Source organism: Equus asinus, chromosome 14 (assembly GCF_041296235.1).
Source record: "Equus asinus isolate D_3611 breed Donkey chromosome 14, EquAss-T2T_v2, whole genome shotgun sequence".
Lineage (NCBI taxonomy): Eukaryota > Metazoa > Chordata > Mammalia > Perissodactyla > Equidae > Equus > Equus asinus.
In genome coordinates, this window is record NC_091803.1 from 32,911,955 (window position 1) to 32,937,187 (window position 25,233).

Sequence of the window (25,233 nt, forward strand, 5' to 3'; positions counted from 1 at the left end):
ATTTATATTAAAGTCTCTATGAAAATTTTGATTATGAAATTAAGATCTTAGAATTCTGGTCCCAAATTTTAAAAGGCCAAGATCACTTAAAAAGCTGCACATACATAATCTTAGGCTGTTCTTAGCTATTTTCTCCACAAATATAACAATTATAACTGCTCCACTGTGGAACAGTTGTGCAGCCCAGAGTGTGTCTGTTCCTCCGGCTCTGAGAATTTTCTCCTAGTTTCTCATCTTTTATGTTTTTTGTTCCACTTCCTGGGAGATTTCTCTACTTTTATTTTCCAACCTTTCTATTAAGTTACTCATTTTTGTAAGGGTATATTCAGTTTACAGGAGCTCTTTTGTTGTGTGAATTTTTAGAATTGAATCTTGCTCTTTTCAAGGATGCAATATTTTATCTAAGGATATTGATAGTTTTTTGTTATGTAAAGTTTTCTTCTCCCCTATAGTCTGTTTCCTCCAAGATGCTTTGTTCTGTTGGTTTAATGTCTTTCATATGAAATACTTCCCTTAGTATGGGTCTTTGGCCAGCTGTTCAAGTTTAAGAATGGGGCTCTAATAAGTTGTCTGGGAATTTCTGCGGGTGCGGGCAGGGCTTGGTGGCTGGGGCCTCCCCTGTGAGGTACTCCAGCCAGCCTGTTTCATTAGGGGGAAGTACCTTTAAGTCTTTTATCTTGGGCTGGCCAGATTCTCTAGGGATTTCTCCAAGCATCTGTCAAAGTCAAGCTTCCAGTGCCTGGCAGCACAGGGTCAAAAGGTGGCTAGTGGAGACTCTGTATCCTATATGGAAACTTCCACCTACCCCTCCCTCCAGTAGAATAGCTTCTCTCTACTGTGCCTGGTGCCCCAGGCTTCTGCAGGGTGATGGAGAGGCGGCTGGCTGGCTACACATGGGAGCTGAGCAGGTCTAGCGGTCTGATGCAGTCAGTCTTTCAACTGACCCTACCATTTCAGCCCCATTTCATTCCCCCTTCAAGAGGTTCCTAATGTCAATTCTTCAGCCTTTTGGGGGTTCTTAGATTTCTCCACTGCTTACTTAGAATCCACCCTTCTTGGGTCCACTAATTGAATTACAGTCTACCTGCTTGCCAGCATCCAAAATTTTGTTGCTGTTGACACCTCTTCCTCTTCATCTTCATGGGTTCATGACATTAACAAAATCTCTTTCCTGTCATTTTAGTGGGGATTTATGAGCAAATGGACCTAAATACATGTATTCAGCCTACGATGCACAGTCATGCTACATTCAACTTTCTTAAAAATAAAAAACCATTAGCTTGAAACCAAATGATCATACCAGTAACCAAGATTTTCTTCAGCTTTGGATCACAAAGCATCTTTTTTCATTTTTTTTCTTTAAAGATTGGCACCTGAGCTAACATCTGTTGCCAATCTTCTTTTTTCTTCTTCTCCCCAAAGCCCCCCAGTACATAGTTGTATATTCTAGTTGCAGGTCCTTCTGGCTCTGCTATGTGGGACGCCACCTCAGCATAGCGCAAAGCATCTGTAACATGCATTATCTTCTTTGAAGGTGATGACAACTCTGTAATGGTAAAGATTATTCTGTTTTATAGATGAGAAAAGTCAAGAAAAAAGAGAGATTCACATACTTTATCTAAAGGAAATGGACAACATACGGGCCAAACCTGGAAGGCTTTTTTTTATCACAATTTATTAGAAATGTTAAAAATCAGGAGACCTTGCATTAAACAATCCAACTTTCAGCAGCTCTTGAAAAATCAGAAAACAGGGCAACATGGGGCCCACCCCCCATGGAGACAATCATTCGGAGCTGAATCTTGGCTGCCTCTTTCAGATGTGGCCTGAGCCCTCCAATTTACCTCCGGCGCCAGCCAACTACCTCACTCATTTGTTACCAGGAGACATTTGACTTTGTGACCAGAAAGAAAGAAACCACTTTATTTGGGAAGACAAAATGGAACTTAATACATATGTAAAAATAAATCTGTAACACAAGCCACTTCTCTGGGTCCCACCCTATTCCACCTTGTCTAGGCTAAATGGTTACCTCAGAGACTTAGAAACACGAGTCACAGACACAAATCCATGCAGAATAGATGCATATTTTGTCTCCTTTCTCCCACACAAGCTGCATATATTTGTGTAAACATTTGTTGATTTGTAAAATGTGTCTAGTACTGCAGACAGATGCGCTGGGATGAAAGGAAAGAAGTCACTAAAATAGCTACAAGGGTAGTTTACATGGCTTAGTTCATCCAGGTTGCATCTGATGATAAATTCCCACAATGCCTCAGGTAAGGAACAAGGATGGTCAGAAGCACTGGGGTTTGGGACTATTTTTTCTTTTTCCATGCATAAAGCCCGTTTTTGTTTTTTTTTAACCTATAGCAAAACTGAAAACATTAAACTCTAGTTTAACTTTAAATTTTATTCCCAGGATCTGTAAATAACAGCACCTCTCAAACCCGAGCTCCAGTTTAGCCACTAACTGGCAGTGTCATTGTGAAAGAGTCTACCGTTCAGAACCTCAATTTCTCCACCTGTCATTGAAAGTATCAGATTATACCCCTGACTCGCCTAAGTTCCAGGACCTTCACCTGCTTCTCGCACTTGAAGACAGTCTCTGAGGGCTTCCCAGTTAGGCTGCAATGTCCTGGGGCTTTTTTGTTGTTGTTTTGCATACCCAGTATTTGTGGAAAAAGAAGATGCCCTAACCAGCTTTAGAAGGCATAAAACTAGGTTTTGAACATGGGATAAGTTCTCTGGCTGGTTCAGAAGGATCTCAACATCTTGTAGATCATTTTACTCTCAATGGTCCTTAAAGCAGCATTTGCTTAGCTATATATCCAGGCCATCCCAGCCCCCTGGAGGAGAAGGGGACCACCTGCTGACATTAAGGCTATGTGGGTGGGTTGGGGGGTGGGGCACGGAATTGCAGGGGTAATGGTTCAAGCCAATCATTAACTGGTTGGAGGAACCAGAGCCACAAAGAGTGAGTGCAGTGACTAGGGCTGGCCCCCCATTTGTTCACGCATTTATTGAGCGCCTACTCTGTGCCAAGGCACTGTGTATTTGAGCCCTGGAGGCAGAAAAACTGACACAGCTCTTGCCCTCAGGGCTTAATACAGTAGCTTTCAGTCAAGGATGAGAGCAGGACTCAGCAACTCCAGCCCAGGCAGGCTGTTTAGGTAAGTAAAGTTTTACTGGAACACCAGCCACATTCAGTCTTTAGGTATTGTTCACGATGCTTCTGCAGTACAACAGCAGGGCGGAACAGCTGCAACAGAGAACATACGGCTCGCAAAGTTTGAAATACTTACTATCTGGCTCTTTACAAAAGAGTTGCCATCCCTGTGTTAGAGATAAGCATTGATGTATAACTAAGAAATGAGACAGGTGGTAAGGGAACCTAAATTATTTGTACAATAAAGTCTCAGAGAGAGAGGAGGCTGGCTGAATTAACAATAACAAAAAAAGCATGAATTATTTGAGGCTGATTCCTTTGGATAGATAAGTCACAATCAAGTTGCTCCCAACTGACATCTAACATACCCACAAAAAACACAAGCCAACCACCTGATCTGGTGCCAATGTAAAAAGAGCGATCAGTTCCAACTTCTAAAGGAAACTGGCTGTTTCCTTTAGAGTCCCTATACAAAAATGAGGGATACTGTCATTTATAGGCAGTCTAAAGGATTTTTAAAGGGTACTTTTGACTGTGCTTGATTTTTCCTTTAGGGCACACTCTGAACTTTGGAACCTAATGCTGGCACAGGTTTATGACTCCACAGCACCTAACACTAGCGTGTTGAAGGATCTGTTTTAATGAACACATAAGAGTGGTTTGTATGTTACACTCTGCTTTTTCATGTTTTGATTTTTAAACAAAGAAAGAGAGGCTGCATTAGCACTTGCGGTTGATCAAAGCAGTCTGTTTTCTCTGCTATTTGAAACACCAACTGAAGTCACACTGATATTAAATCTGAATTCCTTTTAAAGGGAAAGCTCATTAAATACAGATAGCCATAGCCTGGCCCTAGGGAAACTACTGGAATTAATGAGTGTTTATAGTTCTTGCCCTCTCATTCTCAGACAGCTTCGACATATCCCAAGGGACTGCTGCTGAAAACATCCTGCTGCAAATTACAAGAAAATCAGCCTAGCTTCAAGCAGAAAATACCAAGGGGGGAGCGGAGGGGGGTGCCCTGTGGAACGGATTCTACACAAAAACATCAGATGCTAAGAAAACACGGAGGAATACTGTGTGCAAGGGGTACTTCAGTCACATTGTGGATGCTGCCACTGAGGTGCAGAGTACACGTCTGCTTGGAGGAAAGGCTCCAACATATCAAGCCCCTGTCCTGTTACACGGACAAGTTGTGAGGTGCACCCACTTCCACACTAGCTGACGGAGGACTTAGAGGTAGTGAATGTGTGCATACGAAAATCAAACCTGTTTTGTGAAGCCCACTGTAGAAAGCATGCTCAAAAACAGAATTCGGCTGTATTCCAGAAAATCAGCTCCATTTCAGGAAGGAAATTTAAAAGATGAGCAAACAGTCAGCGTGCGGGCCCTCCCCTAGGGCAGAAGGGGGCCTGGGTACTACACAATCTCACATCCACAGAATAGCGCCATGCACACTTCCAAACGCTCTGAGAAAGCAGCCTGTGCACTAAGTCATCGCACTACACCCATGGAAAGCTAATGTGCGGCTCTACCTTCCCAGCCCTGGCTCAGGAAACACAGGCCCTATGGGCCTAAGATTTCAGTCCAGCCTGGAAAGGCCAGTGGGCAAGGCCCTAAGGTTTTCCATCCAGAGCAGAAAAGCACTTTCTTACATCTCATGATAACACAAAACAAGAACCTCAGAACGATATGTTGGTTAATTAGGCTGCATTTTCAATCCCCACTTCCCCAAAATGCTGCCCTAGGGGACAGCAGTAGAGTCTCTGCTGGTAGCAAAGATATTTTAAAGAGTGGAAAAAAAGGAAATACAAAAATTGATTTACAATACACTAAAAATACTTGCCCTTCCTCCCCTCCAAAAAAACCCTAAATAAGTAAATAAGTCTTTTTTCTCCTCCCTCCTAGCCCTTTTGCTTGGGACTGGCCAGCAGGGCTTTTCCCAGCAAGTTATTCCTCCATCTGGGCCCAGGCCTCCTCCGCCTTCTGATAGTACTGGTTGGCCAGCCGGCCCTTCATGGCTGCCATCGCTGCCTCGGCTGCCTGGGTGTACAAGTCGCCTGAAAGAGAGCAAAGTAGGGTACAAAGAGGTGAACCATCTGTTGTTTTCGCCCCCACTCCCATCCCTGGGAACAGCATCCTGAGGTTTCTTAAGGACCCAAACTACTCCCCACACCTTCTCCTTCCACATGGCTGGGGTGGGGCTCTGGGTGGGCATGTGATTCAAGCCTGGCCAATCAAAGTACTCCCCATTTCCTACCAGGCCTCAGGGATTGGTCCAGATTTAGGCATAGCCAATCAGAGTAAGCCATCTCAATGAGTGCAGTGATTGTTTTAGAGGTGGGTGGATGATTCTATTTGAGCCAATGAGAATCAGGCTAAGGACTTTTGCAGGACTAACTGGGGATGTATGAAAGTGGAAGAAAGAAAATAGAAGAAATAAAGATTATATAGCCTCATGTCAGTTCTGGATAGGTTTTGCCACCAAATGAATTTATGCAAAACATATAAAAATACTTGGTTTTCAAAGTTTTTTGGATTTAGAAATTTCAAGTATGGGATTATAGCTCCACATTATTATTTGCTTAATTTTTTTATACAATCTCAAAAAAAAACTCTTAAACTTAGGCTTATCCCATACCTGTGAAACCAGGAGGTCAGTATGTTTATTACGTAACAGAAAATAATATATATTTAACATGTACATCAACTGATGAATGGATAAACAAAATGTGGTACATCTGTACAATGGAATATTATTTGTCACTAAAAAGGAATGAAGTACTGATACATGCTACAACATGGATGAACCTTGAAAATATTACGCTAAATGAGAGAAGCCAGACACAAAAGGCCACATACTGTACAATTCCATTTATATAAAATGTCCAGAATAGGTAAATCCATAAAGACAGAAAATTGGTTGGGGATTGCCAGGCGTGGAGGGAGGCGGGAATAGGGATTCACTGCTAACAGGTACCGGATTTCTTTTTGGCATGATGGAAATGTTCTGGAATTAGATAGTGGTGACAGTGGCACAACATTGTGAATCCTACTAAAAACCACTGAACTGTACCCTTTAAAATGGTGAATTTTCTGTTATGAAAACGTCAATTCAATTTTCAAAATTGAAAGAAACCAAAATCCCCCAAACCCCTAATATATAACCAGTAAAACAAAAATGTTCATCTGAATACCAGCTCCATAAAGCCCCCTCCTGAGCCCACACTACATGGGTATCCAGCCTGGCAAAATATAGGGCCAGTATGAATGTTTCTCCCCACCAGTACTGAGAAGAGAGAATCAGCCTTGCATCTTGCCATAATTCCCATTGAGACAGGAATTATGACCCTCCCTGTCCAGTCCTGTCCCACTCCAGGGGCAGGTCTGCCAGGCCGTACCTGATCTCTGCGGGTCCTTCTCTAGCCCGCAGCCACCTGTGAACAGCATCTCAGCCTCCCTGGCCAGCAGCGTGTACCGGGGTTCGTCTTGCATCCCATCGTACTCACCGCCCTCATCACAATCTGTCGTCTCCAGGGCAGTGTTGTACCAGTGCAGGGCCTCCGGCCAGTTTTGGGACCTGGCCAGGATGTACAGAGGGAAAGAGGGAGGTTACCGCAGCAACAAGGCAGGAGGGAGGAGGGCCATCCAGCAGGAGGGGAAGTCAGAGATCCCAGTGGGGTCACCACCTTTGCTTCATGACCCATAGACCCCAATGTCACCACATGTAAGGGGCATCATTCACATTGTAGATTTATATATTATGACAGCAGTCAAGTAGCTTTCCCTAGCAAAATCGGTATATTACAACAATTTTCCAACAGATGAAAGTAAAGCATCTTGAGGAAGGGGGGCATTTTTCTACTTTGCACAAAATCACCCTATGGGCTAGCATTAGCAGTGGCTGGTATCCCAGTCAATCTGCCCTATGACGAGTAGGAGAGGAGGTGGGTAGGGACCCTTTGCCAAGGCCTCTAGAACCATCTGAGCTATTGGCAATCTTTTGTCCCGATCTTATGCACTGCCTGTGCTGGCCAGCTCGGGCTCTCCTCCTGCACAATGCAGGGCTTACCCTAAAAGACCTGGCTTCCCTCTTCTGGCTCCGCCCCTCTACCTTCAACTCTTTCTCTTACTGCAGCCAAACATATAGCCAAACCATCAAGGGCACACCCAGTTCCCAACCACATCTCAACACCACGAAATACAGAGCAAACAGGGCAGCACGCTCTTCCTCTCTGGGTGTACTAACTGTGTATCACCAAGCACGTGAGTAACTATTTACGGCACATCAGAACAGAGAGAGATGCAGATAAGAAGATCTGTGGATTTCATGAAACATTTCAGGAGCACCAACTATAATATAATGGCTGTCCTCCCCCTGTTGCCCTACCTAACCTGGCTCTGCCCCCATCTTAGCTCCTGTTAACCTCCCTCTGTGCCAGACTTGCTGGACCACTTTCTAGTCTCCAAACATGCCAGCTCCTGTCTGCTCCTTGACCTTTGCACCTGCTGCTCCCTCTGCTTGGAATGTTCTTTCCACACCTGTCTCCTCATCCCTCCAACCTCAGCTCACACATCATCTCTTCCAAGACGCTGTCCTCAAGCACCCTATCTCTTAAAACCACCACAGTCTGTAATTCTCCTGTTTGCTTATTTGCTTGTTTATTATCACTAGAACGTAAGCCCCAGGAAGGCAGGGACCCTGTCTGCTTTGTTTACGGCTGCAATCCCAGGGCCTGGCAAATGGCACAGCCTCACTAAACGCCTGCTGAATGAATAAACATAAAGAAGTGGCTGGCTGGGATGGTGCTCGGGAGATAACTTTAACACCATTTTATTTTATAAAAAAGGGTAATCATTTGAAAATTATCGGTGACACACCTAACAAACTAGGGTTTTAACAGTGGACTGGCAGCTACTAAAGTAGTTGATCTGACCCTTTCAGCTCTGACTCTCCTCTGTCTTAAAGGGCAAAGTAGAATTGCCCCAAAAGCATTAAATAGGAAAGAGGGGAGGGCCTAATCTCTCCCCCAACCCCTCCCAATTCTATACCCAGTAGTTGGGGTGCCCACCCTGCCTTGGAATTTCCAGTGACTTTTCCTTCCTCTATTAGATGGTAACTTCTGAGAAGGTCAAAACCCCTTGAATGCAAATTTGGGCCTGCATGGCCCAAATAGCTTTCCCATCGCAGGCCCTTAATTAATGCTCCCTGAATGGAAGAGGCTGGAGCTGCTTGGAATGAGGAAGAAGAATAAGAAAATGACTACAGCAGAAGCTATAATAAAAATCTTGATAGATTTAACCGCATAAATATTAAAAACCAGGGTGTTCCTAAATCCAATAAACAATGGTTATTGTATGGCACATGTGCCATCTCCCGTTCCGCCATGACTATGGTAGCCATCTCTGAAAAAAAATTTTTCAAAAGAGAACTCCTATGCCAAAGCATTAATATTAAAGCCTTAATATATAAAAAATTCTTACAAATCAACAACAAAAAAATTATCATCTTCAATAAAAATGAAAAGTAGACAAAAGACATGAAGAAAAACCATAGAGCAAAGATTTTTTTAAGGACCTCAGATACAAATATTTAATGCCCAGCACCAGCTCCCTGCACTCATGCTGTGCTTTCCCTACTGACTCAATGGGAACCATATACACTGGCATTGATCTGACACAATTATGTCATGTCTTTTGTTTACCTCCCCTCCATGCCAGTATAGTTCTGACTCCACTAGGAAGTAGGCCAGTGGACAGTCCACTGGAGGAGAGGTGAGAAGACCTAAGTTTTGGCTCTGCCACTTACTAGCTATTTGACCATGGGTAAGTCCCTTCCCTTCTGAGAACTACAGTTTACTCATCCATGAAATGGGTCCCAAAATACCTGCTCTGTCAACGTCAAAAAGATGTGCTGATTTATCCAAACTACTGAGCCAGGCCCTGCACTAAGAAATGGGACTACAGAGATGCAGGAGATGCAATTCCTTGTGCCCAGTGAAATAAAATCACAGATATGAAAGTGTGGTCCAAGGGAGCATTACTATTACATAGTAGGTAACTGATAAAGCCTGGGGCTGCATGATATGTAATACAGGCAGGATGTCATGTATCCAGGCATTTTAGACCCTGAGAGCTTAATATGATACAGCCACAGTGCTGACTTTCTTTATTCTAAACCCAGTGAGAGGGAGATGAGACCTTGACCCAAAGAGGGGGAAACTGCCAGGCTGCTCCAACCCTGGAGGTTTAGACAATGAATGTGCCCACCCTGCTCCCTTCCAGAAAGCCACAGGCTCCTGAGGACAACCGTAGGTGGCTGAGACCCAATGAGGGCCACAGAGGGTGAGCAATGGGTCCCATTACAGGTTCAAATCCCCCAGCGGCCCTCTGCGTCTGGATTTCTGGGATCTCCCTCAGGCCAAGCCAAGATACAGCTACCACTCTCCTCTCCTCCCACTACAGAAACCCGTCCTGGCATCTCAGCCCAAGGGGTAACTGAAAATGTGTTGGCACCTGCAGAGTCACAGCCTTCAGCAGCCTCAAAGCCACTCTGGAAAACTCCCACTAGGCCTGAGCTCACCCCTGGAGCTTGCTCCCTTCCCGTCCCCTCACTACTCGGAAGTGAAAAATGACAAAAATAAAAGTAGGAAGAGTAAATTAAACTCACCTATAATCTTAACATACAGGGACAACCACTCTGGACTTCATAGTGCATATCCTTTCAGACCTGTTCTCAGGTAAATCTTGATATATCATGGCTAAGATGCTCGCCATTTATCTTATGCTTTATGTGCCAGGCAGAGTGGGAATTACAGGCATCATCTCATTTAACCCTCAAACAACAACCCTAGGATGCAGATTCTATAATTATTCCCATTTTACACAATGAAGAAACTGAAGCCAAGGAGGTAAAATAACTTGCCCCCGTTAGTGGGTTGGTACCAGGGGAGCCGAGCCTGGAACTTGGGTCTGGACTGATACTGGAGGGGAACCTCCCACCTGCAGCCCAGGGTCCCACCAGCTCCACCTGAGCGACAGCCACAGTACCTGTCTGGGCTAAGGTTCTGGCCACTGTCAAAAGCCCGTGCCACCAGGATCATGGACTGTCTGTCACCAGCTTCAGCTGCCTTCAGTAGATAATTGAATCCTTTGGTTTTATTCTCTTCCGTCTCCTGTCAATACAAACCAAAGAGGGGGAGAGAAAAAGTAAACAAGGCTTGCACTGGAGGGGCTGCCAGGATCTCACTAATCAATCTTCTTCCCATTTCTTGGACTGTTTTGAGAGCCATGGGCTGGGGCTGCTGTAGAAATGCACATCATGAGAAAGAGAAAAGGCCTGGTACCGTGTTGCAATGAGCTCCTTGGGGGTTTCCATCAGGCAGGGAGAAACGGAAGCTTAGCTCACTCACCTCTCTCTGCTCTGACTGCTCCAGAGAGCCACATCATCTCTTGCTTCCAACAGGGCTCCCTGCTTCCATTCTTTTTAACAGCTTTATTGAGATCTGATTCACATACCATATAATTCACCCATTTAAAGTATACAATTTAACGGGTTTTAGTATGTTTAAAGAATGTGTAACCATCACCATAATCAATTCCCTATTTTGATCAAGCCAAAAAGAAACCAAACACCATACTCCTTAACTGTCACCTCCCAACTGTCTTATCCCACCCAGCCTTAGGCAACCACTAATCTACTTTCTGTTTCTAGAGATTTCCCTATTCTGGACATTTTATATAAATTTAATCATACAATGTGGCCTCTTGTGACAGGCTTCTTTCTGAACTTAGTACAAAGTTTTCAAGGTTCATTCATGTTTTAGCATGTATCAGCACTTCATTCTTTTTATGGCCAGATAACATTTCACTGTATGGATATACCACATTTTATTTATCCATTCATCAGTTGATGGACATTGGGTTTGTTTCCACTTTTTGGCTATTATGAATAATGCTGCCATGAACATTTGTGTACAAGTTCTTGTGTGGATGTATGTTTTTATTCTCTTGGGTATATACCTAGGAGTGAAATTGCTGGGTCACATGTAACCCTATGTTTAACCTTTTGACGAGCTTCCCAACTATTTTCCACAGTGGCTGCACCACTATACTCTCCCACCAGCAGCGTACATTCTCATCTGCTTCCATTCTGCTCCCCCAAGATCCATCCCACAGAAGCAGCCAGAAAGATGTTTTTAAAACCTATGTCAGGTCACATTACTCTATCAAATCTGCTCCATAGTTTCCTATCTTACTCGGAGATAAATCCGAAACCTTCCTAACAGCCCATGAGGCCCTTCTTAACCTTCAGGCTTCAAGAAGTGTGGCAGGGACTACCAGTTGTTCCCCATATCCATTCTCTCCCACCATGTTTTTGCGGGCACATGGTTGACCAGCTAAAGACTACATTTCCCAGCCTGCCTTGCAGCCGGAAACTGTCTAAGACGAGAGGCCTAGCCAGCCACTCTTGATCACGTTTTCTCTCATATTTTCTCCCCAGCACTTTAGAACAATGCTTGGCACAGGAAGTGCTCAATAAAGGTTAGTTTTTTTAAAATCTGTTGGGAATATTTTCATTTGTTAATTATTATCTGTACTACATCCTTCCCGAACTAAAAAGTTTGCTGTCATGAATAGGAACCTAGAACAGTGCCCAGAGCATAGGGGATGCTCAGAAAGTGTGCTGGATGAATGTATGTCTTAGTGAGACGACAGAAAAAGGCCCAAAGAGTGGGGGCATTGGGGAAAGTGGGAGACGAGCTTTCTAGAGCACACAGCAACCTCTCAGAGCACGTAGGCATCATTTTCCTTGCTAAGTCATAAGCTTGGCTTGATTAAAGCTCACTTCCTTCCTGCCCTGTCCTAAACACACTGCTCCATCCAACCACACTCCTGCTAGGGGAAGCTGCCAGAGTCTGTCCTCAAGAGAAAGGCCTTTGGGACGCCTGCAGACGAGCAGACTAAAATCACTCCTGCTTCCCTTTAACAAAGGTGCCAGGATGCAGCTGGTGTAAAAAGCCTGAGATCACAAGGAGAGTTACCAGGGAGTCTCAGAGAGAGGAGATCTCCCCCAGTCTTGGCCCCCCATCACTCATCCTGGGCTCCGGCATTCCTTTATTCAGGCCTCGAACCCTCTGAGTGTGCTCTCTGTGCCAGGCTCTGTGGCAGATGCTGGGGGGACAGGCCCACTGCACTGGTTCACTGGAGCCAGTCTACAGGCTTGTGAGAAATGACTAAAATTTGCAGGAATTTTGCAAGCTGGTTGTAAAATACAGCCATTATTAAAAATTAAATTGCATAAACTTACAATTAAATGAAAGGTAACAAAACTCAAAGCTCAACACTTCCTAATTATTTTACTATTATCTATGCTCTTAGGGTTATTTATATCTATTGCAGGGCTTCTCAACCTGAGCACTACTGACATTTTGGACCAGATAATTCTGTGTTGTGGGGCTGTCCTTTGCACTGTGGGGCATTTGGCAGCATCCCTGACCTCTACCCACTAGACGCCAATTGCATCCCAGAGTTGTGACAACCAAAAATGTCTCCAGACATTGCCAAGTGTCCCATGGAGAAGGAGAGGGCAAAGCGACTATTCGAGAACCACTGGTCCATTGAATCCATATGGTGGAAATACTATATAATGGTGTGCTACTGTGCATTTCTTCCCAACTCCACGTTCAGTGATGTCATGTTTGTACCTTGCACTTGGCCTCAGGAGGAGCATTTACACCACAGAAAGTGGGAAATGCTACAGATCAAGGGTTGGTGTATTGGTTTTTTGTCTTGATTGAAAAAAGATATGGAGAAAATATTAATATCGCAAATTAATTTAAAACTGTGTCATGTCTGTAGCCATTATTATGACTAGCACAGGAAATTGAAGAAACATTCTTCAGTATTTAAAACTATTATCTGATTCAGCAAAGAAGTTGCTCACATCAGCAGCAAATAAACAAAGTTCCAGCTAGACAGATGTCTTCCTCATTTCACTTTCATCTTACTCACTGAAGTGAAAGTGTCAATCAGTAGTTATGTCAGAATTCCACTCTTCCATCAGTTGCAACCAGAGATGGGCTACAGATATGAAGTCCACGAAAATTAGCGAAAGCATTCTATGAGGATCAACTGACTATATGGAATTTACAATATAGAATATTTTTATGATTGTTTGTAAACTGTATGTTCTACATTCTTTATATCAGTAAAATGTATAATAAACTTACATACATATATGTGCATACATCCCTCCCCACCCGTAAGAGACATTTACTAGCACACCACTGGAAGAATGAGATACTACAGTCGGTCCTGCCCTCAAGGAGCATGGAGATGGGAGGGAGAGAGGAGAGAGAGACAAGTTGCCAGCCTGTCAAAATCCCACCCCAACAAAGCCTGCCCCTCACCATCTAAAATGGGAAGTAAAAATGGCATTGGGTTACCTCCTGCCCACGTGCCAAATGATGTATGTGACTGAGCCATATGACACTGTCAATATTCTACCATTTAGGACCTACAAAAATGGCAGTTTCATGAAGTGCAACTTAACGTGTACAAGGCTAGCCACTGCAGCAATATTCGTCATATCAGAAGAATGGAACCAACCCAAATGTCCATCAACAGGGCATAGGTAATAAAGTACACTGCACTCACACAATGGAACGTTACACAGCTATCAAAAAGAATGAGGAAGCTTTTCCTAAACCACTGAGGAAAAACGTCCACAGGACGCTTGTCAAGTGAGAAAAGAAAGGCCAGATGAGTGTGTGTGGTATGATAACTTTGGAGAAAAAAAAAATAGGGTGATAATAAGAATCTATACTCTGGGGCCGGCCCTGTGGCTGAGTGGTTAAGTTTGCTCGCTCCGCTTCAGTGGCTCAGGGTTTCACCAGTTTGGATCCTGGGCGTGGACATGGCACCGCTCATTAGGCCATGTTGAGGCGGCATCCCACATGCCACAACTAGAAGGACCCACAACTAAAAATACACAACTATGTACTCGGAGGATTTGGGGAGAAAAAGCAAAAAAAACCAATCTATACTCTGTATTGGCATAAGGAAACTCTATGTACTGGGTTGAACAGCATCGCCCCAAAATTCATGTCTACCCAGAACTTCAAAATGTGACCTGATTTGGAAATAAGAGTCTTTGCGATGTAATCAGTTGAGGTCTTACTGGAGTAGGGTGGGGTGACTACTATAGTATGACTGGTGTCTTCATAAGAGAAGAAGAGACACAGAGACACACAGAGAGGAGAAGGCCATGTAAAGACAGAGACAGAGATGGGCGTGATGCATCTACAAGCCAAGGAACACCACAGATTGCCAGCAACCACTAGAAGCTGGAAGGGACAGGAAAGATCTTCCCCCAGAGTCTTCAGAGAAAGCACGGCCCTGCTGATACCTTGATTTCAGATTCTGGCCTCCAGAACTGAGAGAGAATAAATTTCTGTGGTTTGAAGCCACCCAGTTTGTGGTTGTTATGGCAACCCTAGGAAACTAACATACCCTGGAATTATATATAAGAAACTGATAAAAATGGCTGTTATAGGGAGAATGAGAGGATGGAGGAAAAGGTGGGAGGGAGATTTTTCACTGTAAACTTTTTTATATTAAAAAAATATTTTCATCACAAGAATGTATTACATATTTAAAAAGTGAAATAAGGACTTCGGAGTGCCTTCCCACCCTCTTCCGGCCTGACACCCCTCACTCACCGGGCCGTGGCCAGGCCCACCGAGGAGGGTTGGTGCCCTGCGCTCACACTGAGCCCACCCGAGCCAAGCCACTCACCCAGCCACAGCTGGGTCCACGTGTTAGGGAAGATGAGGACAGATAGGCTGGGACCACACGCACGCCAAGAGCCTCTCAACTTCTCCAAGAAAAAGATCGCACCCCACAGGCCTTGTCACGTCCTGTTCACTCAGTCCTTTGCTCACTGTGCCCAGCGATCAGGGAAGGGAAAGAGGAGCAGACACCCTCACAGATTTCCCAGCACACCCACATCCTGCTGCTTCAGACCCGGTCCAGACCCACTCTCAGCCTCATCTCCCGCACCATCTCCTCACGCCCCACGCTCTAGCTATAATGATATCCACCTCCTGTCCTCTGATCCATCATCCTGCTGTCAACTCTGGGCCTGAGCACGCGAAGTTCCCTCTGCCTGAACTGCTCCCCTCCACTCTGCCTGGCTGACTCCCCCTCAGCCTTTAGGTCTAACTTAGATATCACTTTCTGTATTTGTTTCACAAACGAATACTGAGTATCTGTGTGCCAGGCTCTGTTCTAGCCACTAGGGATAGAGCTGGAACTGACAGTCAAGAAGCCTACACTGACCCCTGGGAACCCAGGTAGGGCCCTTGCTCATTTGTTCCCAGCACTATCCTCTGCTTCTATCAAACCAGGTCATCATTGCCTGGAAATGTAACCATCACCTTCCACTCACTCCCCAAGGGCAGAGACCAATTCTACCAGTTTCAACTAACTTGGAAATGCCTCGCCCCAAACTGATGTTCAGGAAATTTATGTGGCATGCCTAAACCACAGGATGGGGAGGACGATGGATTGACTAAGCCCCCCTCTGGCTGGGTCCCTGCCCACCCTCACCTTCAAAGAGACGTCAGCCAGGATGTGGTGGGGCAGCTGTGAGTACATGAGTCCCAGGCCCACGATGGCCTCCAGCTCACCCAGGTCGGCTGCATGTTCCAGATGGAAGACGGCCGACTCACGGTCCCACTCCTCATCCTTCTCGCAGAAGCGCCCACCCTCATGGTAGCGTACCATGGCCAGATGGACCTGCCACACAGACTTCACTGTTGGTCCGGCTATCTGGAAGGCCAAAGCCGCACCCAAGGGCCGCCCAGCCAGCCTGGGGAGGAAGTGATTAGTGGAGGAGAGGCGTGAGCCGGGGGCTCCGGGTTAGTGCAGACAGGGCTCTGAAACGGGCATCATCGGTACCTTCCCCAAAATGGACTTCCCGATTTTCTTTTCAAGGTCCAGAGCATTAAGCCTTTGCATCTCCAGGGCCACAGTTGAAGGCCTCGGCAGGTGGAGGCGGGAGGAGTTGAGGAGATTCCACTTCTCCACACAGACCTGAGGGAAAGAACCGGGCATGGAGAAGTTTATAGGCCAGACAAGTGAGGAGCAGGAGATGGACACATTGTCACCAGCCCCCAGCTGCTCCCACTGCACAAAAAGGCTGGCAAGTTCAGGGGTGTGGGGAGCGAACCCTTATGGTGTCAAGTTTTCTTCAACAAATACAACTTCATTTCTAATCACTCACATTCCGCCAGCTTGTGGGTGCTGAGGGAATATTATAGCAACAGGCCACACAGGCTAGCAGAATGGACTGCAGCAGCCCAAAGAAGCATTTCCCCCTCATCTATCAATCAGGGTTTGGTTGGGGAAGTTGGACCCTAAGTTGCTCCCTTTGCCAGCTTCCCATACAAGGCACCAGGAGAGTCTGGCTTCAGACCATGCAGCAAATCCACTTTGCTTTCCTCTGTGCATCACCACAGTGCTGTGGGCAACAGCAACAGCATGCTTCGGGGAATGGGTTTAAAAAACACATGACGTCTCCAGCTAAAGACACCTGGTCAAAAGGTTCCTGCAGGACAGAGCCAGGGAGCTGAGCATGTGTGTGCATGTGTGCCCTAAACACCCTAGAATGTACAGGGCAGTCCCCCAACAAAGAATGTTCCAGCCCAGAACGTCAATGGTGCTGCAGGTAAGCAACCATGCTACATTCACACTGAGACCTTGACCCGACTGAGAAATGCCACGTGGTAAATAAATACCACGTGGTAAATAATTTTCGTTCTGGAAGGGGCAACAGTCAAGCCTGCTGTGGTGATCAGGGAAGGCTCCTGGAGGAGGTGCCACTGGGGTCCAGTCTGGAGAGCAGGCAGGCTCTGAGGAGATACGACCAGAGGGGGAGGAAGGACCTTGCAGGTGGGAGACCTGCCTCAGCAGGGGCTCCAAGGTGAGAGGTTCAAAGTGTGTTTTCAGAGTTAGCTAGAGAAGAGCGTTCCCGAGGGCTGGTCTTTCCCACAACCGCCTGATGACAACGATCACCCGAGATGCTTCTTGGAAATATTAGCCTGGGGAACACTGCTGAAGACCCCCATTTTCTCATACGTAAAATGGGGATGAACAGCGTTAGCCTGTTTCATTGAGTGGTTGCAAGAAGCAAATTAATTGATACTATAAGGCACTTATATGGGCATGACTTTAACACGTGAGCTGTGGCTGTTGTAATTTCTGCTCCAGGATGGAGCTATTCTAGTCTTCTCTAACCTTCCCCACAGATACCCCAGCATCCCACCCAGGAGCTCAGAAAGTATTTGCTAAGGGGAGTGGCTCCTTTGCATCCATCATGTTTCTTTAGGAGACGTGTGAGGCACCTGGGCAGGCAGCAGCGACATGAGGCAGGAGAAACAGAAACAGAGCCTGGAAAAGGCAAGCATGCAGCCACGACAAGGATTCCTGGGGGTACATTACCCGTCCGGAGCTGCCCAGGCTGTCTTCATCCGACTCATACCTCCGGGTGCCGTTTGAGTGGCCCTGATGGAGGCAGAGAGTAGAGTGATCCAAAGAGCAGTAATTCTTCCCAAAAATCTCCTCCTGGGGAACTGGCCCAGCCCTCCCAGGGGGGCCTCTTCCTAGGGGGCAGGTCCAGCCCTCCCAAGGGACCCTCCTCTCAGGGAACCGGCTCAGCTCCCCCAGGGGAAGCTGGAACCCTTGTCTGCCAAGCAGAGAGGATGCTGGGTAGATGCAGGACCAATGTGCTGGGGTGGCCACGGGCTTCGTCTTGCTCTCTTTGTGTGCAAAGATGGAACTGACTCAAAGGTACAGGATCCTGGCAGACAGGCACCAGAAAAACTCGGCCAAGTCCTTCCCCCAGCCGAAGTTTCCTGGCATGTCTTTATTCACAGTAACAAAGCTGAGAACAGAGGGCTCGCAGTAAGATTGGCCTTGATGCTCAGGCTCAATCTTGGCTCCTGGCAAAACCTCTAAACGGCTGGCACTGTCCAAGGCCACCCTCACCAGAATGCTGCTGGAAGGAGGCCTCAGGAAAGTGGCCTCTAGGGCTCTCCCCAGGGCCTGCCCGAATCCTGTGCCTGTGAGCTGGGCCCTCCAACCTACACCAGCACCATTCTGGGCTATTAGCCAGCTTCCACTCTGCTTAGCAACCAGAGGTCCCAGCTTCACCACTACAGCTGTCCACCATTTTCAATCTTGGGTCTAATCCTCCATACTTGTCCCCTTACTAAACCTACTGGTCCACATTCCGTTTTGTCTTCTGCTCTGCATTTATCTTGATCTGAAATGATCTTACTTATTAATTTACTTGTTACATTCTTACATCCCACTCACATCCCCCCCACCTCTCTATCCTCCCTGACAGAGAGACGACAGGCAACTCTGGTCTCATTTTCTACAGGTTCCTTACGTGTTCTTGGGGCTCTGGGTCATCCAGCTCACCCCGCTTCTCACTGGGGTATCCGCTGTCCCCACTGTTCTCAGAGTCCTGTGGAGAGAAGATGGCCCTAGGGTCTCAGCAGCCCTTGGAGTACCTGGTGGTGTGACAACATCTGGACATCCCAGCCATTTGCCTTCTCCCCTTTGTCCTATCACCTCACTTAACATTCTCTTCGTCCTGCCCTTGCTGGTTGGGTGACAAGGGAGCAGGAGAAAGTAGTGGTGAAGAGCTTGGGCTCTAGAGCCACACTGCCTGAGCTCAAATCTGAGCTTTGTGACTCATCAGCTGTGACCTTGGGCAGTTGCTCACCCTCTCTGAGCTTCGGTTTCCTTAGCTATGGGGATTCATGAGAGCACCTATATCAAAGTGCTGTGAGGATGAAATGAGGTGTTACACTCAGAGTGTGGCTCGGAGTAAGTGCTGTTATTGAGAGTGGCTGACCCATTTCACAGGTGGAGAGACAAAGGCTGGTTCAAGGGCTATGGACAAAAATGCAGGACTGGGCACAACATTTACTACAACTAAGCCCTCTGCCAAAACTGCACAAGTCACCGGGGCTTATTTTTTATTCTTCTAGCTCTGAGTTCGGTTGTGAAAGGGAACCTGGTATAAATCAGAATCTCTACAACTTCAGTCATTTGTCTACTAACGCTGGGTTCAGGCCCCATCTGCATGTTACCGGCATCACCATCCAGCTAATACTTTCACTTTTTCCCTTCTTTATTCTACTCAGAAGTATTTCTAACACGCAAATAAGAACAGAGAACACCAAGATGAACTCCTCTGCATCTATCACCCAGCTTTGTCGACCCTTAACATGAGACCTTCGTTAATCCTTGGCCTCTGGTTTGTCCAGGGGTCCTTCCACCGAGGAGCTACGTATCCTGAAAAGGCCCCTCCCAGGTTTCTAGAAGCTCTACAAGCTTCCCTCCCAACACTTTGCTCTGTGTGGGCTGACAGCCTGTTCTGTTTTTTTATTTTACTTTTTTTAAAGATTTTATTTTTTCCCTTTTTCTCCACTAAGCCCCCCAGTACATTGTTGTATATTCTTCGTTGTGGGTCCTTCTAGTTGTGGCATGTGGGATGCTGCCTCAGTGTGGTTTGATGAGCAGTGCCATGTCCGCACCCAGGATTCGAACCAATGAAACATTGGGCCACTTGCAGTGGAGCACATGAACTTAACCACTCGGCCATGGGGCCAGCCCCATTTTTTTTTAATATTTTAATTTTTAAAACGGAAGTATAATTTACAGACAACCAAATGGAAGTGTTCAGTGTGCTGAGTGAAAGGCTGCTTTTGAAAACAGCCTGCAGGCCATACCCAGAACCCCCAGACAGCCTGCTCCTTGCACCTCGTCCACCTCACAACTTTGGGCCCCTTTGTGGCCCCTTTTGGAACCACTGCCAAGCCGAGCAACAGAGTCTTACTCAAACCCCAGCTCAACAACTTCCCAGCTCTGGGACCTCAGGCGAGGCCATCAACCTCTCCAAACCTCAGTTTCCTCATCTGAAAAACAGGCAGTGCATACCACAAGGTGAGGAAGAGAAGGCAGCGGAGGACAGCAGTGCCGAGGGTGGGTCTGAGGCCAGACGGCCTGGATTTGAACCCTGGCTCCAACACTGAGTGACCGTGAGCAAGTAGCCTCCTTTTCTGTGCCTCAGTTTCCTCATCTCTAAATAGGGATGATGAGAGTCCTGCCCAAGCAGCTGCTAATGCTGGGATAAGCAGCAGGCGCCCAAGGGATGGGTGGGAGGGGACCTTCCACCAAGCTAATCTTTTGAACTTTCACCTTTGGAACCATGAGAATATATGACCTATTCTGAAATTCTAAAATACATTCTGATTCTAGGTTAAAACCTACTCTAAGAGGAATAAAAAATGATATCCATCTCATAGGTTGTTGTGAGGATTAAATGAGAGCATCTGCCAAGCTCTTAAAACAGCATCTGACCATAGTGACGACTCCACACCTGTCAGCTATTCTTATTTTTTTCTTCCACTCAAGGACTCTGAAAAGCAGTCAAGAGCGAACTGAACCCTTTGGAGCCATCTGAGGCTACAGCACAAAGTGAGCTTGGGGTCTGTGCAAGTGTGCTACTTCTGCAAAGTCTGTTTAGAAAATTCCCATGAATTTTTAATTTGACACCATATTATGTTTGCCTGAATGCAGATACAATATCTTCGGTTTCTTACCACTGAGTCACCCAGAGGCTGCAGGAAACCTGGCCTGTGTATCTGACCCTTGATTATCACACATCTGAGACCCAGGACAGCCCCCTCCCCCCAAGACAGCTGTCCACACAGGTGTGGCCAAACCCCCCAGGGTTGAGCCAGGCACTTACCAGAAGCTCACACTGCTGCTGATTGGGACACACTCTGCTCTAACCATCTCCAGGAACTGGAATAGACTCAGCACTTCCCAAAGGAAACTGCTGCTTTGGGGAGGAGGCTGAGATCCACCTGCATTCCCCTGTGCCCTCCTGGCAGTGCCGGGAGAAGCCTTGGGCTGCCCACCTCTGAGCCTGAGGATCGGCCCTCAGTTCTCGCTCCTCCCAGCCCTGCTCTCTCTGTGCCTCTCCACTCACCCGGTGGTTGTCCAGATGGTCGTGGTCTCGGGGTGTCATGTTATCGAGGTCACTGAACACAGGCCAATCTGGGCAGGGAAATAACAGAGGGATGAGCTGACTCCACCACTGGAATAGTTCACAAGACCAACCTTCGGCCTATAGCTGACCGCATCTGCCACCAAGCCTTTTTTTCTTTTAAATTTTTAGAGAAAGGTACAAAAATGGAAGAAGAATGTCGTCAGCACCCAGAGGGCTACAGTTCTTCCTTGAGAACTTTCTCTGAGTCTGGCACTTGTCAGCAGTGGGGCCTTGAGCAAGCAGCTTAACCTCGTGCACCCTCAGGGTTATCAAACGCAAATATACTTGCCTGACGTGTTTGTAAGCACACGCACTTGGCCCATGGATGGCCCTCAATGAGGTACACTTGTGAAGGAAGAAAAGCCATTTGTACGTTCGGGACCCAATGGGTAGCTACAACCGGGAGAAGCCCAGATGACTTAAAAACCAACCACTTCCTGGTGGTTCCGCCTCTAGCCCCGCCTCGAGCTCCCGTGAGCCAAATCTGGCTTGTCTACCATTTCTTACCCAGTTTTTACACTTTTAAATGGTCCAAAAAGCAAAAGAAGAATATTTTGTGGTATGTGAAAATTATACAAAGTTTAAAATCCAAGGTCCATAACTAGAGTTTTACTGGAACGCTGCCACGCCTATTCATTTAGGTATTGTCTGCAGCTGTGCTCATGCTGCAAACGCAGAAACCCTACAGCCCCCAAAGCCTAAAACCTTTATTCTCTGTCTTTTAAGAAAAAGCTTGTTGACTCCTGCTCCATACTATTCCCAAGGCCTTCTAGTAGAGATGTACAAAAAGGCTTCTTTACCCTTTGACATGTCAGTCCTCCTCTCCTGCTCCCCCGCAGCCTCCCCCAGCTGAATAAACGGCCACACGGTCCTTCCAGGCAAAACCTGAGAGTCAGCCTTGCCTCCCCTCTTTCCTGCAGAACTCCTGCCACATCATGAGCAAACTGTCACTTCAACTTCAGAAATAATGATTTACTTTTTCTCTTTTGACCTATTATGATGCTAATCAATTTCCTCATGTTGAACAACCCTCAGAGTCCTACAAAAACCCTATCTGACCATGGCAGGCGATTCTTTTAAGATACTACTAGTCTTTACATGTTAATACCTTATTTAGAATTTTTGTATTATATATTTATTTTTTGCACTGTATATTTATATCTATAACTCACATTAGGATATAGTTTTCTTTTCTGGTGTTTCGTCAAATTTTGGTATAAAAGTTTTGCTACTTTCATAACACACACTGAAAAATATTACCTTGTTTTCTACAATACGAGTTGTTTTTAGCATTTGGATGACTTGCTGATCCTTGTACTTTTCCCCCTGAATTTTCTCATGTCTATCAACGGTCCCATCAATCTTCTGAAAGTTTACTCAAAGAACTCAACCATAAAACCATCTGGGCCATGAATCTTTTTGGTCAGCAAGTCTCATAAAGTAAGTGAAAGCCAGTTTAGCTCTGCCCTACCCAGTGCTTGTGCCCTCCAACCACACTGACCAGAGACCAAACCATCACTCACGGAGGTGGTCCAGTTTCTGGCTGTGTGGCGTGGCCGAAGATGGGGAGGAAGGGAGAGAGTCGAAGGTCACGTCACTCATGTTCTCGTCTCCGGAGTTCTCTGAAAGGCGAAGGAGCAGTGGAGGCCGGCTCCCAGACAGGGTCCTTACTCGGGGGCTTCCACACTTTTCCTCTGTTCCCCTCAAGATGGTCTTGGCAGATTGCTGGAGAATTAACAGGGACATTCATGTCACACAGGCACCCCCTGGGAATGAGGGGCCCTTCCTGTTGCCTGTTGTTTCCCTGAAACCTGAGGCCCTGTCAGCCACAGCTCCCATATGTACCTGTTTGGGGACTGGCAGAAAATCCAAAAATAATCAGTGGGGGATTAACCCGAAAGCCTCTAAGAAGGGGCATCTGGAACAGGAGCTCAAAGGGTCTGCCAGCCAGCATTCTCAAAAGTGCTGACCACACTTTACAGTTCTGAACTGGGGAATACATGTCACTATATATCCAGAATCCCAAGTTGGTCTTTGCCAATATTCTCTTTTTTTTTTTTTTTTTGAGGAAGATTAGCCCTGAGCTAACTACTGCCAGTCCTCCTCTTTTTGCTGAGGAAGCCTGGCCCTGAGCTAATATCCATGCCCAACTTCCTCTACTTTATATGTGGGACACCTACCACAGCATGGCGTGCCAAGCGGTGCCAAGTCCGCACCCCGGATCCGAACCGGCGAACTGTGTCGCCGAGAAGCGGAACATGCGAACTTAACCACTGCACCACCAGGCCGGCCCCGCCAATATTCTCTTGTATCTGGTCCTGCGAGTGGAGGTGGGATGGGCACATCCTGGACACAGCAAGGTGCCCGAAGAGCCAGGTCCCACTCTAGTCCAGTCATGTGTCAGCACCCCACACAAACACATACAAACACACACACCACACACCTCGCTCACTATCTCTACACATATAGTCCCTTCACTCTGGTCAAAAGTGGGCCCAAGTCAAGCAGACTCCAGTTACTCTGGCGGCAACACTCAGGAAGGCTTTGTGCACTGATTTGGGAGGGACGAGGGGCACGGATAGGACCAAGATCCTTCCAGCCCTGACACTTTTCAAGTAAGCATCAGCAGGGCCTGGGCCATCATCACACAGAGAAGAATGGCGTGCTGGTCCTGGCAGCAGAAATACCCCGCCAGTCCAAGCAGGCTCACGCCGGGCACTCACCAGCAGCTTGGTGTTCTGATTCACTGCATCCTTCTCTCTCGGCGAGAGGTCGAAGGGCGTGAGGCCCATGCTCTTGCAAATCCGGTTGCAGGCATGAGAGTGGAAGAAGAGAGCCATCCCCCGGACACCTGTGGACAGAGCAGGGGTGTCTGGAGCATTGCTTTGCTTTGTGACAGGGGGTGGGGCAGTGCCAGGCACCAGAAACGTGGCAGGGGCAGGTGTAAAATGTGCAGAACTGGCAGGGGGTCAGAGGTCCCAGGCTCCCATTGCCATGATCTCGGGAAGGTCACTATGCTATCTGGGCCTGTGTTCCTGGGTGTCCAAAGGGCTGGGAGATTTGGGGGAAGGGAAGGGAAGTCCATGGAAACAGGTTTCCCCATCTACCTAGGTTGCCATCTCCAAAGTCAGTGCCCTTCTCGGTGTGGATCTGTGGGTCAGTGTAGAGGTCGCCCACACCCTGGATGTCCACCACAATCAGCTGATGGCCAGAACGCTCAAACGTGAAGTGGCTGAAGGCCTGTGGGGGCAGAAAGAAAAAGGTGACAGCAAGAGGCCAGGCTGTGGGCTGCAGGGTCACTGGCCAGACATTACTCTGAGGGGCTGCGACACCCCAGCTCTGCCCATGGTGGGGGCCTTTGTCTGCAAGGAGGAGCTGTATAGAGGAAAAGACAAAGGAAGCAGCCCTGTTGGATTCAGCAGCAACCTTAGGTTGGCTGACAGAAGCTGGCATGGGGTGACGGGTGTCTTATTACAGAATTTCCTTCAGAATGCTCCATGGGGCTTGAGGGCCCTCTAAGGCTAAGACCCCATCCCCACAGGGACCCTCCTCTCCAGGGGCCTCACCTGTGGTGTCAGGCGCACGTTGTCGTCGCGGACAAAGCCCGAGTTGGAGTTGTACTTGATGTACTTGCCCTCGATATAGTGCTCCAGGTGGAAGAGCGGCTTGCCCGGCCTCTCCTTCAGCTCCACGACGCACATCTGCATGATGTCCACCTGGTGGGAGGGGAAGTGGAGTCAGGTGGAAGGCAGGGCCCAGGTGGGACCCTCCTCTGATGAGAGGCAGGAGCAGAGGGGTTAAGAGGAGCCAGCCTGCCTGGGCTCAGATCCTGGTTCCATCACTTACCAGCTCTGTGGCAGAAGCTGCTGACTGTCCCCAGAATCCATTTTCCCCCTTTCCTTTGAGAATGAAAACTCCTGCTATGGCCTGA

At 47.1% G+C, this 25,233-nt stretch overlaps 1 protein-coding gene across 2 annotated transcripts in view; it reads right to left on the reverse strand.

Moving 5' to 3' along the window:
• Positions 1 to 1,889: 1,889 nt before the first annotated feature.
• Positions 1,890 to 25,233, reverse strand: part of EEF2K (eukaryotic elongation factor 2 kinase) — a 59,391-nt gene continuing 36,047 nt past the window's right edge. For both annotated transcript variants that reach the window (XM_014857892.3, XM_044746400.2), the window contains 12 exons: positions 24,869 to 25,018; positions 24,410 to 24,542; positions 24,026 to 24,153; positions 22,826 to 23,027; positions 21,243 to 21,310; positions 18,627 to 18,704; positions 17,675 to 17,737; positions 16,133 to 16,267; positions 15,782 to 15,970; positions 10,220 to 10,344; positions 6,571 to 6,749; positions 1,890 to 5,229 (listed from right to left, as the gene is read on the reverse strand). In XM_014857892.3, the coding sequence (XP_014713378.2) occupies positions 5,120 to 5,229; positions 6,571 to 6,749; positions 10,220 to 10,344; positions 15,782 to 15,970; positions 16,133 to 16,267; positions 17,675 to 17,737; positions 18,627 to 18,704; positions 21,243 to 21,310; positions 22,826 to 23,027; positions 24,026 to 24,153; positions 24,410 to 24,542; positions 24,869 to 25,018 (1,560 nt within the window). In that variant the 3' untranslated portion in view covers positions 1,890 to 5,119. The remainder of the gene's footprint in view (positions 5,230 to 6,570; positions 6,750 to 10,219; positions 10,345 to 15,781; positions 15,971 to 16,132; positions 16,268 to 17,674; positions 17,738 to 18,626; positions 18,705 to 21,242; positions 21,311 to 22,825; positions 23,028 to 24,025; positions 24,154 to 24,409; positions 24,543 to 24,868; positions 25,019 to 25,233) is intronic.